At 40.3% G+C, this 16,013-nt stretch overlaps 1 protein-coding gene across 2 annotated transcripts in view; it reads left to right on the top strand.

Annotated features, from left to right (window-relative positions):
- Positions 1 to 2,887, top strand: part of LOC132149702 (uncharacterized) — a 57,643-nt gene extending 54,756 nt beyond the window's left edge. For both annotated transcript variants that reach the window (XM_059559111.1, XM_059559110.1), the window contains exons 15-17: positions 2,042 to 2,079; positions 2,173 to 2,211; positions 2,339 to 2,887. In XM_059559111.1, coding sequence (XP_059415094.1) covers positions 2,042 to 2,079; positions 2,173 to 2,211; positions 2,339 to 2,503 — 242 coding nt within the window. In that variant the 3' untranslated portion in view covers positions 2,504 to 2,887. The remainder of the gene's footprint in view (positions 1 to 2,041; positions 2,080 to 2,172; positions 2,212 to 2,338) is intronic.
- The last annotated feature ends 13,126 nt before the right edge of the window (positions 2,888 to 16,013 follow it).

Raw genomic sequence — 16,013 nt, 5'->3', positions numbered from 1 at the left:
TTTAAAATACATTCAGAATGATCACAAATTCAAGACATGGTGGCAGAATATGTATATATTTATACAACTTCATTTAATCAAATTCACATGAAAAGTTCGTTTTTTTTTTTCTCTCTCTCTTTGATTATAAATGTATCTAAATTCATTACTTCAGACTTCTGTGACTCTAAGCATGCATTCTGCAAGTGAACGTCGCTTGATTGTGCCATCCCAAAGAAGCACAGTCACTTTTACGGACTTTTAAATTAAATGTTCCCTCCTGGTGGAATGACCCTCTCCCAACTCAATCCGAGCAGCTGAGTCCTTAGCCATCTTCAAGAATCGGCTTAAAACACATCTCTTCCATCTTTATTTGACGCACTCACTATTCTAATTCTATTCTTAAAAAAAATCGAACTATCTTTCTAATCTTTTTGTATTCTATTTTCTTTTCATTTACTATGCAATTGTGTGTGTGCGTGTGTATGTGTAAAGACCTCTAACACTAGCTTGCTCTATTCTAGACCAGAACCCTTCCTAGAGCTGGTCGTCCGGCCAAACTGAACTAGCTTTTTTTTTATTCTATCTGTTTTCTTTTTATTTATTATATTATTTAAAAGCCCATGCTAGGTGTACTGTGTTAAGCTAACTGAGACTTGTTATAGCACTTATATATCATTGCTGTTTTTGTTGTTTTTGATTGCTTCCATTGTCCTCATTTGTAAGTCTCTTTGGATAAAAGTGTCTGCTAAATGAATAAATGTAAATATAGGACCTATATTTTTAATTTCAACAAAATAAATAATTCCAAACAAAGCCACAGCCATTGATCTTCGGTTTATTTTGCATTTCTGAGCAACATGACAGTGTTTCGTTCCTGAGTTAATGAAACATTTAAATGATTCAATTAAATCGCAATGACTCACTTTTTAACAGTGACTGTTAACAGTGACCTATTGGTGGTTTTAATTTCACATTTAAAGTATCTTTTTATTATTTAAATCATTTCAAATATTACTATTCAATGTTTTATGTTTAATATATCAAAATATAATTTATGCATAAAAATGGGCCTTTGTAAATGTAAATAAAACTTTTTAAAAATAAACAATTTATGTTATATTGTGTGTTTTAACTACTTTTTGTAAGTTGTATTATTAATAATAATGGCCCCCACTTTATCTTGGTTTGCCTCTGGCAGTATGCAAAACACACAGGTCTGTTAAGAGCAATACTTTTAATTTAGACAAATTATTATTAGGCTGGGCTAGCGTAGGTTTTGCCATATACGCAAGTATTTTCCAAGCAAATTAAGTGCACATTTTTATCATATGTAAAATTACTGATTAACAAGGTGGATAAAAGATGCAGATTTTTTTTTTTTTTTTTTTTTTTTTTTTTTGTACTCCAACAATATACTATAGACGCACTAATTACAGAACTTTTAATTTTTTCAAACTTGATATGCTGTTGTGGTAGGACAGTTTCAAATCGCATATTTGAGACACTGCCTTTGTCTTGTCCTCACTCAATTTAAAGTTAAAGTTAAAAATAAATATTTAGAATATTCAAATCTCAAACTTGAAAATCGAATGCTATCCCACCAAACAAATATTCTGGTCCAACCCTACTAATAATCATTACCAATAAAAACCCAGAAAATATTGATTTTTTTTTTTTATCTGTATAGCACACTACTAATATATTTACAATTTTGTTAAGAGAGCTCCTGCCCCTCAAAAAGTCTGTACATATCCCTGCACGACACAGTTGCTCAAAATTTCACCATCATACCATTTATTTACCACAGTTAAAACAGCAGTCTTACACCTTGTAATTAAAAACCTCCATCCAGAGGGAAGAAGCTGAATCTCATTTAAAATAGTAGTCATTCATTGTAACTGTTTGGTATACAAGGATGCTGGATACTGTGACTCACCAACTGTGACTGAATAGTACTTTAATTTTCAAGCACACTATACAGTCTGAAGCATGTATTATCTATGTTTGCAGTTTTTAAATAATCCACTGAATATCTTCTAATTTTTCTCTGAATACACAGTGATTCCCCAAATCAGAACATGTTTGCAGACTTGTCAGGTTAGTATCATGTTTGAAGCTTTTTTTTTCATCAAGCAGCATAAAGATCTTGTGCAAATATTGTTTAAAATCTATTTATTTTTCTGAGCACAGAATGCAGACCCCGGATCACAGCATGATCAGATTCCTCAGGTGAGTGTCCTTAGAAAAAATACAAAAGTCTGAAGACCTGCAATATATGGAGACTGTTTACTTCTTGTTAAACTGATGTCCCACATCAGAGAGATACTTTAAAAATGATGTTCTGTTCTAAACACAGACCGCAGCAGGATCCGATGAATCTCCTGCCACTGGATCAAACAAGAACCAGAACTCAGAATCACATGAAATTAAACCTCTCATGATGAAGACTGAAGATCAGGAGGCTGGAGCCAGTGGAGACACACACATAATCAATTTTGATAGTCTGATCAAACTCTCATGAGCTCAGACCAAATCCAGATCAGAGTTCAGTGTCATTCATTTCTAATGGAGATTTTAATTGATGATGTAACTTTATTTAAATTTACTGTTTTGTTTTATTCTTTTCCCATTGTTTTTACTTTTGTGTTAATATCTGTAAATAAATGCGTTTAATGAACTGTTTTAGTAACACCTTTGTCATGTGTTTATGTAAATGGAGATCTTGGGTCTGAATGAAGGACTGTAAGATCAGCCACTGAAGAGTCAGAGTTTACAGCAGCAGTTTTTGGGTGGGTAGTTGAGCTTTAGACTGAACAGCCACTGATCTCAGGTGTGACTAGTTAGTCATGTGACCCAGAGAAGACACACAGGTAGAGACGGATGGGTAGATGGGTTTGTCACTGTGGTAGATGTGCTACAGCTTTATTTTTTTCACACAGGCATGTATGTATATTATACATATATATATATATATATATATTTTTTTTTTTTAAAGGCTCACATCCTGTTTCATCCAAGTTCTGTTTAGTCTGTCTGAATTTGGTATGCATTGTGCATGATGTGTCATATCTGCGATGACTTAATGACCACAGAGCAGGAAACATACACTAAGAAAAATGGTTCTTCAGTGGTTCTTTGGGTAGTTTAAGGTGCTATAGAGAACCATGGCTGTACATAAAGAAGCCATTAAGTTTTAGTTTTTAACTGTGTTTGCACTTGGATGGGATTAATGCAGAACACCAATTCTAAATATGTGTTATTCTGCATTATACTCTAAATTTTGTAATTGTACTGTAGTTATACTAGTAATTTACTAATTGGACATCAGATTTTAATATTCAGACCCCCTTAAATTTTTCACTCTTTGTTATATTGCAGCCATTTGCCAAAATCATTTAAGTAATTTTTTTCATCATTAATGTACACACAGCACCCCATATTGACAGAAAAACACAGAATTGTTGACATTTTTGCAGATTAATTAAAAAAGAAAAACTGAAATATCACATGGTCCTAAGTATTCAGACCCTTTGCTGTGACACTCATATATTTAACTCAGGTGCTGTCCATTTATTGTGATCATCCTTGAGATGTTTCTACACCTTCATTTGAGTTCAGCTGTGTTTGATTATCCTGATTGGACTTGATTAGGAAAGCCACACACACGTGTCTATATAAGATCTTACAGCTCACAGTGCATGTCAGAGCAGATTAGAAGCATGAGGTCAAAGGAACTGCCTGAAGAGCTCAGAGACAGAATTGTGGCAAGGCACAGATCTGGCCAAGGTTACAAAAAGATTTCTGCTGCACTTAAGGTTCCTAAGAGCACAATGGCCTCCATAATCCTTAAATGGAAGACCAGAACCCTTCCTAGAGCTGGTCGTCCGGCCAAACTGAGCTATCGGGGAGAAGAGCCTTGGTGAGAGAGGTAAAGAAGAACCCAAAGATCACTGTGGCTGAGCTCCAGAGATGCAGTCGGGAGATGGGAGAAAGTTGTAGAAAGTCAGCCATCACTGCAGCCCTCCACCAGTCGGGGGTTTATGGCAGAGTGGCCCGACAGAAGCCTCTCCACAGTGCACGACATATGAAAGCCTGCATGGAGTTTGCTAAAAAAACACCTGAAGCATTCTCTGGTCTGATTAAACCAAGATAGAACTTTTTGGCCTTAATTCTTAGCAGTATGTGTGGAGAAAACCAGGCACTGCTCATCACCTGTCCAATACAGTCCCAACAGTGAAGCATGGTGGTGACAGCATCATGCTGTTGGGGTGTTTTTCAGCTGCAGGGACAGTAAGACTGGTTGCAATCAAGGGAAAGATGAATGCGGGCCAAGTACAGGGTTATCCTGGACCTAAACCTTCTCCAGAGTACTCAGGACCTCAGACTGGGCAGAAGGTTCACTTTCCAAGAAGACAATGACCCTAAGCACTCAGCTAAAATAACGAAGGAGTGGCTTCACATCAACTCTGTGACTGTTCTTGAATGGCCCAGCCAGAGCCCTGACTTAAACCCAATTGAGCATCTCTGGAGAGACCTGAAAATGGCTGTCCACCAACGTTTACCATCCCACCTGACAGAACTGGAGAGGATCTGCAAGGAGGAATGGTGATCCCCAAATCCAGGTGTAAAAAACTTGTTACATCTTTCCCAAAAAGACTCATGGCTGTATTAGATCAAAAGGGTGCTTCTACTTAATACTGAGCAAAGGGTCTGAATACTTAGGACCATGTGATATTTGTTTTTCTTTTTAATAAATGTGCAAAAATGTCAACAAGTCTGTGTTTCTGTCAATATGGGGTGCTGTAATGAGGAAAAAAAATATTTTATTTCTTATTTTTAAAAATTATAAATTCTGAAACCTACCAGTGAAACATTTGGTTTCTCAACTAAATATTAATTTAGTTTGCACCTGCACTCACAACTACCTACTAGCCTATACATCTTTGGCACACCTTTGTGCACTGCACTGAGAATGTATTAGACAAGCGCAGACCACCATTTATTTGTGAACATAGGTAGTTTTAGACAATAGGCAGAGTTTATTTAATTAATCATTACTCTTACTGAGTCATCATTCTAATGCTTTGAGTTTGGGAAGGACAGATTCTTTAGGCGCTTTCAGTTGAGGCATATCTGGTTTTCTCAAAAGGGGGGTAGCATAGCGGAGCACTCCATCTATATTAAGTCAAGTCCCCTTTATTTATATAGTGCTTTAAACAAAATACATTGTGTCAAAGCAACTGAACAACATTAATTAGGAAAACAGTGTGTCAATAATGCAAAATGACAGTTAAAGAAAGTTCATCATTGAATTCAGTGATGTCATCATCTCAGTCAGTTTAAATAGTGTCAGTGCATTCATTTGCAATCAAGTCAACGATATCGCTGTAAATGAAGTGACCCCAACCAAACAAGCCAGAGGTGACAGCGGCAAGGAACCAAAACTCCATCAGAGACAGAATGGAGAAAAAACCTTGGGAGAAACCACCTCTGCCATACCAATTCGGCGGTGCGCTCAACCCTGCAACCCTATTACCACCTTATCTTTTAAAACAGAGGGCAAAATCAGCTGAAGGATCTCCTCCCTTCCATCTGGGCGGAAAACACGGTGATACAAAACACCTTCCTGTTCAACCAAATGCTCCCATTGATGAAGAAGAGTCATCGTGTCTTTCAATAGCAGCTGATGCTCTTGAAAACTAGGAAACATTCCACGCCTCCAAAATGGCAATATTTTTCCAGTCACTGGATCAGCCTAATGCAACTCTTAATATACGCCAATGGACAACCAGGAAGAGTGGTCACAACAGACTGAGTAGCCAGGGGCTGGGTAGCCACTGAGGCCAACTCTGCCTCTGCTGCCTGCCTTACCGAGCCAGGAACTGAAGTAAACGGGAGTACTTCGAGCATCTCCCCACTGTTTAGTGGAGGCTGCCTGGAAAGGGCATCAGCATTGTGATTGCTCTTCCCAGAACGATAACGCACCTCAAAGTTAAAAGCTGAAAGCTGGGACGATCAACACTGTTCCATCGCCCAAGCTTAGTGGAAGCCAAGTGACAGAGTGTTGTTGTCAGTAAAAACAGTACACTTATGCCCTAACAAGTACTTCTGAAATGTTTCGGCCATGGCCCACTTGAGCGCCAAAAGCTCTAGCCTCATAGAGCTACAGGTGGAAGTATTGCGCTCAGTGGGCCTAAGACAATGACTTGCATAAGCAATAGGTCTTACCTGTCCCTCTTGTTCCTGACAGAGCACAGCTCCCAAACCCCTGTGACTCGCATCCACCTCTAAAATAAACGGCAAGGAAAAGTCGGCGTATGCCAAGACAGGTGCTGTAATAAGTTTACTCTTTAGAGCGTAAAACTTTCCTGGCACCGGGCTGTCCATGTACTTGTAAAATTCCGCTCTGCTAGTTTCTGGGGTCGACAACCACCCATTTCGGCTACCAACCAATGTGAGGGCGCTGCCACTGTGCTAACACTTCAACTTTGCTGGGATCTGTAGCCACCCCCTGAGAAGACACAATAAGCCCTAAATACCTCACCTGTTGATGGAAGAAAGCACACTTGCCTAAATTTGCTTTCAAACCCTCTCATTTTAATGGACTACCGTCCTTCTTAACGAGAACAATAGGGGAAGCATAGGGACTGCAGCTGTCCCTTATGACCTGAGCATCGAGAAGTTGACTGATGTAGGTCTTCACAACATCATATTCGGAAGGCGGTATGCGTCGATACCTCTGCCTAACCGGAGTATCCTCTAGAAGAGGAACATCATGAGAGAGTAAATTGGTACAACCCAAATCGCCATCATGGGCTGAAAACACTGACTGATAATGCTGAAGCAACATTCTCACCTGAACCTGGTCACTCTGTGTCAAAACAGTTAAATCAATCGATTGGTTCAGGCACAGTGGACCCAGTCTTGGATGACTGCGAGCCAACTGTTGCAGACACAGCTTTAACTTCAGTGACTCCTTGGGGTAAACTAGTCACAAAAACAGCATTCATGCCTAGGACTGCACCAGGATAAATAAGAGCTTCTACGGCCCCTACGGGCCGGCAGCCATATCACCCTGGAGCCCAAGACCGGTTTCCCACTGAAGCCAAGCAGGGCTGAGCCTGGTCAGTACCTGGATGGGAGACCTCCTGAGAAAACTAGGTTGCTGCTGGAAGAGGTGCTAGTAAGGCCAGCAGGGGGTGCTCACCCTGTGGTCTGTGTGGGTCCTAGTGCCCCAGTGTAGTGATGGGGACACTATACTGTCAACAAGCACCGTCCTTCAAATGAGACGTTAAACCGAGGTCCTGACTCTCTGTGGTCATTAAAAATACCAGGATGTCTTTTGAAAAGAGTAGAGGTGTGACCTCGGCATCCTGGCTAAATTCGCCCATTGGCCTCTGACCATCAGGCCTCCTAACAATCCCCATATCTGCTGATTGGCTTCATCACTCTGTCTCCTCTCCACCAGTAAGCTGGTGTGTGGTGGGCGTTCTGGCGCACTATGGCTGCCGTCGCATCATCCAGGTGGATGCTGCACACTGGTGGTGGATGAGGAGATACCCCCAGACTATGTAAAGCGCTTTAAGTGCCTAGAAAATCGCTATATAAATGTAATGAATTATTATTATTAACCACAGGTATGTAAACAGTACCCCAATAAACCTGTACTAGTGCTGGAGACACAAGCAACCAAGCAGGAAGGCCTGGATCAACAGGCTCAAACAACACTGTGTTCCCTGAACAATGTTCAGAACATGTGGCTGCTACTATCTGCATCATACCACCAGAAATGCGTCTTGCTTTATGCCCACGTACCCTTACCTTACTCATTAAGCCTGAAGGTTGAGCCTGCCGTTGACAGTGTTGTAGGGCTTGCATTACAGGACCAGGGGCCCCTGAAACCACAGGTAAACTAAAAAGGGACAAAACATGCTGCCCAAAAAGTTCCTGGTAACAACGACTAAGAACGTTCATCCCTAGAACTCCAGGAACTTGGACACCCAAACCACCCAGGGGATCCTTAATCACTAACACTCCACATTCTAACACTACCTTCCCACAACTCAATTCGATATCCAGCTCCAGGTAGCCAATGTAGGGGATTTCCAGCCCATTTCCAGCCCTAATCTGCAACGACTGGCAAAACCTCAAACGCTGCTGCCCACATTGTGCTAAATTAGCGAGAAAACAACTTTCCGTTATAGTAGAAACCATGGAGTCGGTATCAATGAGACAAGGTATCTTCACTCCTCCCATACCGACAACAAGATGTGGGCATGAAGACATTAGGTGAGAATTAGGATCAGAGCTAGACAATTCATTTGAGCCAATGATCTCCCCTACCGATTTGTGGCTCTGAAATTCGGTGGGTACTAGTTTCCCAATGGCTGGCGATCATGACGGCGCCCATCCACAGACAAAGGAACTTTGGAGGGCCCACAATTGGTGGACGTGAAGGTACTCGTAGGCCTTCGCAATCTCGAGCAAAATGGCTGGGCTGTTGACACCATCTGCAAATTACTGGGCCACAACGTGAGGAACGGTCACGCAAACAAAACTCTTGAAACCGAGCAAAATTGTGTGTCAGTTGATTTAATGGTTTCTGTTGGGCTTTCAACATTTCTCTAAAATCACCCATTTCAGACAGGTTGGGAGAAGCAGCTACAAAAGAATGCATCTATCCTTGAACACCATACTGAATGCCATAAGACAATGGAACTGATTGGCTGCGACCCCTCACACCCCCTGGCATTCCCTCTCGCTCCCATCTAATGGCTTCACCCCATACTTCCAATAGAGTAACCGTCGGTTGACGGCACACTAACGGTTTAAGTTCTCGCCGAAGCGCACAGTCAGATACATGTTCCACGAATTGATCACGCAATAAAACGGGAACATCTATCACAATGACCGAATGTTGTTTAACCTTTTCCATTAGACTCATCAATGCGAGGGAAAATACTAACAAAGTCTCTTCTTGTTGCTTCCTAGAAAAGAAAGCCTCCCGCAAGGCCACATGGGACTCAGAACCTCCATAAACCTCACGCAATGCGGCAAATATTTTCTCAGGGTCACTTCGTTCGCTAGCAGGACAGTAACACATCTCTTCTCGTGCCTCCCTCTCCAATTGGTCAAATAAAAGAAAGATTGATCTGATATGGACAGGGGCACGTTCTTGACGTAGCATCTCAGACTCAAACCAAATGGGCACTGCTGCTTTACTGCTTTTCTAGAAAGGAAAGGGAAAAACAAAATACAACCCCAAAACAAGTCACAAAAATAACCACCCACATCTCTGTCTCAAGTATGGGAAAAAACCCTGCCGACTGCGCCAAATTTGGCATGCAGAGGAATTGCTAAAGATCTAGTGTAAGGGCTATGCCACCTGGGAATTCTCAACCCATGAAAGCCAACCTAAAATAGACTGCACAAATTTATTCCCCTAATAGGACAAGAGATGTGGATGTATAAATAATATATATATATTTTATTTTTATTAAAGGACACAATTATAATAAAGTTCAAGACAATACAATAAACATGTTCAAAATAATACTGCAGCGCTGAATATCACACCTCACAACATCAATAAAAAATAAATACACTTAATCAAAAGGGTAACACTCAAAAATAAGACAACAGGACTGAGTGTGGCCAGCAGGTGGGGACTCAATGAGCACCACAACACTCAATCAGTAAGTAGCACAAGAAATACAAACGAAAACCAGAACAATAACAAAATTAGTATCACCTTCACACACTGGTGCACATAGACAGCACAGAAATAATCCACAAATCAAGCCCTGCCCCTTTACTTTTGGACACTCAACCCCTAATGAAATCAAACAGAATCACAAACATAGAATTAAATACACAGTTCATGGTAAAAACGCGAGTACAACATTAACAATAAACATTTGAAAGTAACCAATACAATTACCAAACAACACACAACACTCCTTGTAAAATTGCACACATACACACACGAAGGTAGCCTACACACACACACACACACACACACACATGCACTAACTGTAGGGCGGTGATATTCCTCCTGTCGACTTGCATACCTAGTTAAAACACTAACAGTTTCTTGTTCGGCCGCAGCCAGAGTGGGATGAATTTGACGAAATCCTTTCGTTTTGATATCTAATTAAGACCGCAGCAAAACAGCAGCGCTCCGTGATCAACGGGTGAATGACAGGTAACCCCAGCAACGGAATCCTCCCCGCTACTCGGCAGAAAACACTGCACGTTTGGGGTGCGAGGAATCCAGTCACGGCAGTCCAAAGTGCAAAATCAATGCGCACACTGTACAGTCGTGGCCTAAAGTTTTGAGAATTACATAAATATTGGAAATTGGAAAAGTTGCTGCTTAAGTTTTTATAATAGCAATTTGCATATACTCCAGAATGTTATGAAGAGTGATCAGATTAATTGCATAGTCCTTCTTTGCCATGAAAATTTACTTAATCTAAAAAAAAACCTTTCCACTGCATTTCATTGCTGTCATTAAAGGACCTGCTGAGATCATTTCAGTAATCGTCTTGTTAACTCAGGTGAGAATGTTGACGAGCACAAGGCTGGAGATCATTATGTCAGGCTGATTGGGTTAGAATGGCAGACTTGACATGTTAAAAGGAGGGTGATGCTTGAAATCATTGTTCTTCCATTGTTAACCATTGTGACCTGCAAAGAAAGGCGTGCAGCCTTCATTGCGTTGCATAAAAATTGCTTCACAGGCAAGGATATTGTGGCTACTAAGATTGCACCTAAATCAACAATTTATAGGATCATCAAGAACTTTAAGGAAAGAGATTCAATTCTTGTAAAGAAGGCTTCAGGGCGTCCAAGAAAGTCCAGCAAGCGCCAGGATCATCTCCTAAAGAGGATTCAGCTGCAGGATCGGGAGTGCCACCAGTGCAGAGCTTGCTCAGGAATGGCAGCAGGCAGGTGTGAGCGCATCTGCACGCACAGTGAGGAGAAGAAGAAGAAGAAGAACTTTATTGTCCCCGTGGGGCAATTGGGTTTACGGCGCAGTCGCAAGGCACTACATGACAAACATATAACAAAACAATACGATGCATTACAAAACACTAAAATACATACATACAAATAAAAATACCCTTGGGTCTAACCCTGCCAGCTGGACAGATAGCTTATTTTAATTGATTTAACGCCTAAATGGCTTGTGGTACAAAATAAAATGTTGATCTGTTCTTGGTCATAAGAGGTGGGCAGAAACGACGCCTAGATGGTAATAAATTAAATGGGATGCTAATGGGTGTGTGTGATCGCATACAATTTTATTGGCTTTTTTCAACATTCTGTCCTTGTAAATGTGTTCGATGCTTGGTAATGTTATCCCAAGTAGCTTGCTAGCAATAGTGACTGTTTTTCTAATTATGTTTTTCTGTGCTTGTGTGGCATTTCTGAACAAACAAATGATACAGCACGTTAAAACACTTTCAATCAAAGCAGTATAAAACATCTGAAGCATTTTGTTATTGACATTAAAAACAAACAGTTTCTTTAGGAAATACATTCTTTGCTGTGTCTTAGTGTGCAAAAGATCAGTCCAAGAGTCCCATTTAAGTTTGTTGTCAAGTACAATGCCAAGATATTTATAGTTTGTAACGACCTGAATGATCTGACTTTTGGAAGATGGCCTGGTGTCAAGAACGGCTGCAAAGAAGCCACTTCTCTCCAAAAAAAACATCAGGGACAGATTGATCTTCTGCAGAAAGTATAGTGAATGGACTGCTGAGGACTGGGGCAAAGTCATATTCTCCGATGAAGCCCCTTTCTGATTGTTTGGGGCATCTGGAAAAAGGCTTGTCCGGAGAAGAAAAGGTGAGCGCTACCATCAGTCCTGTGTCATGCCAACAGTAAAGCATCCTGACACCATTCATGTGTGAGGTTGCTTCTCATCCAAGGGAGTGGGCTCACTCACAATTCTTCCCAAAAACAGCCATGAATAAAGAATGGTACAAAAACACCCTCCAACAGCAACTTCTTCCAACAATCCAACAACAGTTTGGTGAAGAACAATGCATTTTCCAGCACGATGGAGCACCGTGCCATAAGGCAAAAGAGATGACTAAGTGGCTCGGGACCAGAATGTTGAAATTTTGGGTCCATGGCCTGGAAACTCCCCAGAACTTAATCCCATTGAGAACTTGTGGTCAATCCTCAAGAGGCGGGTGGACAAACAAAAACCCACTAATTCTGACAAACTCCAAGAATTTATGAAAGAATGGGTTGATATCAGACAGGATTTGGCCCAGAAGTTGATTGAGAACATGCCCAGTCGAATTGCAGAGGTCCTGAAAAAGAAGGGCCAACACTGCAAATACTGACTCTGCATAAATGTCATGTAATTGTCGATAAAAGCCTTTGAAATGTATGAAGTGCTTGTAATTATATTTCAGTACATCACAGAAACAACTGAAACAAAGATCTAAAAGCAGTTTAGCAGCAAACTTTTTGAAAACTAATATTTATGTAATTCTCAAAACTTTTGGCCACGACTGTAAATAGAAAAGAAGGCATTTTGGATTACCCACTGCCCTATAAGAAAGATTAAATAAACGCTATAAACAACCGCGTTCCTACCTGAGGAGTCTCTACACTAGAATGTCAGCCGTGGCAAACAGCACTCGGTCTCCTACATGCCATACGAGGGACCAAACAGACAAATTTCCTGCATGCCACTCAGCATGCGGAACCAGAAAACAAGGAAGAAGCTCCGTGACATGATTCCTTACAAAGCAGGTATATATGCTCGGCCTTTAGCTGTGATAGGCTCAATAATTTTACCTGAAGCAACCAATAGTAGCCTGAAGCCAAACATCTATACTGTCACATTTGCTTTTGACATTGATGGGGACATAAACCCCAGTAACCCAAGCGGCTCAGGATGCTGTTCCAAATCCTGCTGCACCACAGAGTGCCACTTACATATATACTTTTTACCATAAAATCACATTATATTTGTCCCAAATTGTTGTTAATGTTCATAATGACTTTATCCTAGAGTGGAAGATTGTGTATCTTAAACTCACAACCTTTTTCTGTCTGTAGGGTATATATAGGGAGCTAATTATAGCCATAGATTGCACCTTCTCTTTCCGTTTGCTCTGTTTTGTCAAACTACTTCAAAAAACTTCAAACTCATCGAAGCAACTTTGTTAAATCCTGAAGTGAACTTCTATATTAACTGTATTGGACTGCTGTCTTGAATTGGGTAAAATACCCATGAGTTGTTCTAATCGCGGCACTACTCACGGTATTACTCAAGCCAGAGTGAAAAATCAAGGAGATTTGGAATGGGATTTTTAAGGGGGTGAACATATCTTTTGAAGTTAGCTTTGAGATCGTGGGGGAGTTTGGACATGAGTCCTGCAACATGTGAGGCACATTGCAATTGCTTCCTTGTCATCCAACTGATCAAGCATACCCACCAATGCTCGGACTCTGAGGGCAAACCTCTGAAAGGCCTGAGTGTCTCCACTTCGAATATTAGTGATTGCATTGTCTGGGTGTATGGATAACGGGAGTTGCTGTAAGAGTTTATATGTCAGATGGAAACTTTGTTGAGTACTTATCTTTGTGGCACATGTCTTAAATTTAAATTAATGCGCTACTGCTGACCCAACATCAGATAGCTTAATGGAATACACACAGTAACCCTTAACGATAGAGTTGTTCATTTTATGTTTTTCTTATTTCAGTAATTTATGTCTGCAGTGTTTTCTCCCCGTCTAATAATATATTTTGATGTATTCCTCAGAGACAAATATTGCTATGGAGAATAAAAGAAATAACAGACAACTAGAGTCTTGTGTGTGTCATCCAATTAAAATTTGTTATGGTTGTGTAGGATGTGTTAAGGCCACATTGGGGAGAACTGAAGGAGGGACTGATGACAGTGTTGGACGAGAGAGGACCAGGCTCGGACTTCATTTTGGGTTTTGGTTCTGTTTGTGTGCGACAGTCGTCAACAAGAAGGGGCTGTCACGCTCTTTTAGGTATAATGTTTTAAAGATTTGTTTGAATGATCGACGGTTCTCGCCTCCTTCTCGTGACTATGAACGTTTGTTACACACTGGATGACTAAATTCAGTACACACCTTAATAAAGCATACAGACAAGCAGATTAGCCAAGAATATTAACGTAAATGTTTTGTTTCCAGTCAAGACTTGGAGAAACTTGTTCATGCCTTCATCACCAGCAGGGTGGACTATTGTAATGGGCTCCTCACCGTTCTTCCCAAAAAGACCATTAGACAGCTGCAGCTCATCCAGAATGCTGCTGCCAGGATTCTGACTAGAACCAGAAAATCTGAGCATATCACACCAGTCCTCAGGTCCTTACACTGGCTTCCAGTTACATTTAGGATTGATTTTAAAGTACTTTTACTTGTATATAAGTCACTAAATGACCTAGGACTGAAATACATTGCAGATATGCTCACTGAATATAAGCCTAACAGAGCACTCAGATCACTAGGATCAAGTCAGTTAGAAATACCAAGGGTTCACACAAAATTAGGGGAGTCCTCCTTTATGTGACCATATAACTCGATCGACTTAAACTAGTAAGGCACGCACTCAATACCCCAATTTTGAAGCCTCCTCTTCTTTACCTGATCACCTGCTCCTCCTCTCCCTCTGCTGACTTTTCTACCCTGCAGCTATATTTACCTCAAATCTGTTATAAAAACATGTTAAGAGATTATAAACCTCATAACGTTATGAAATTTGTGTATAATCATCATTCATAAAATTCTAACATAGTAGAGATTATCAAAAGAAATAAATTAAGTATTGAAACCGCCAGTAGGCGGCAGTGTTTCACTGTTTTAATGAGTTAGCCACTTCTATCGTTCATTCATCCAATTCGTTCAAAAGTCAGATTAATTTAGTAAGAAAACAAACACCGATGTGAATACTTTTGTCGTTGATAATTACACTATTGACACTATTGAAAAATATACTAGCAAGACAGACAGCTGCTTTGGTATCTTGTTATACTGATAGTTATAGCTAAATACATTGCAATGGATTAGCTAGCTAAAATATATGTGGTGTGTACTAACTATTACACAATATTTTCATACCTCATTCTCAGTACATGCTTTATTTTTTTTGCATCCCTCTCTGACCAGCAGTTAAATATAGTCCGCTGTGCAGCGCTTCTCTTCATTTTTGGCGCTAACATTAACCCTGTGCTCTCCCATTCAAACACCACTCGCTTGTTTTGGTGAAAGTGCGACTCATTGGTTGGGCGTTACCAATCGGTTCAATGGAGGGGGAGTATTTTTTGTCTGATTTATTATGACATACTCATATTTGATTAGGAACAAAATTATTTTCACAAAATTCTATTTTTTCATATTATATTTTTCATTTGATCTACTGTGATTTTCATGTTGAAATAATGGGGGGGTCGTAACTGATGGATTTGAATATTGGGGGGTTACCTCCCCCCCACCCCCCCATAAACTACGCCCCTGCTTGGCATAACACATTTCACCGCTCCATGATAAAAAAAAAAAAAAAAACACTTCAAAACAGTCAAAACCAAAAGTTCAATAATTTAAATCCACTCCAAATCAACCAAATAAACCAAAACCAGGAAAAAAACAAAAATAAACCACAATCTCAACTTTTTACTGGAGCAGCATCAATGTGAAACAAGACAAAGAAATACAACCAACCCAAATAATATAAACTAAATAAATTGATCAATAAACAAAACCTAATAAATAAGATACAATGAAGCAACTTGAACTGAAACAAACTCAATTTTAATCAAACTCCATTTCACACACACTTAAACAAAATACACAAAACAACAAACACGATGGAGTTACCAGCGAACACCAGGTGGCCCCAGAATCAAAGGCCACGGTTTTACAGCACATCCAATGCAAATGTTATACAGGCAACAGCGAAGACGTTCAATGCAGTCGCGTGCGCACAAAAATCCTGCGTCCCAAAACTGGAAACGGCATTTAAGCCACAGC

The sequence above is a fragment of the Carassius carassius genome, chromosome 9 (genome assembly GCF_963082965.1).
Source record: "Carassius carassius chromosome 9, fCarCar2.1, whole genome shotgun sequence".
NCBI lineage: Eukaryota > Metazoa > Chordata > Actinopteri > Cypriniformes > Cyprinidae > Carassius > Carassius carassius.
Note: the sequence above shows the minus strand (reverse complement) of the source record. Positions and strands in the feature narration are given on the sequence as shown.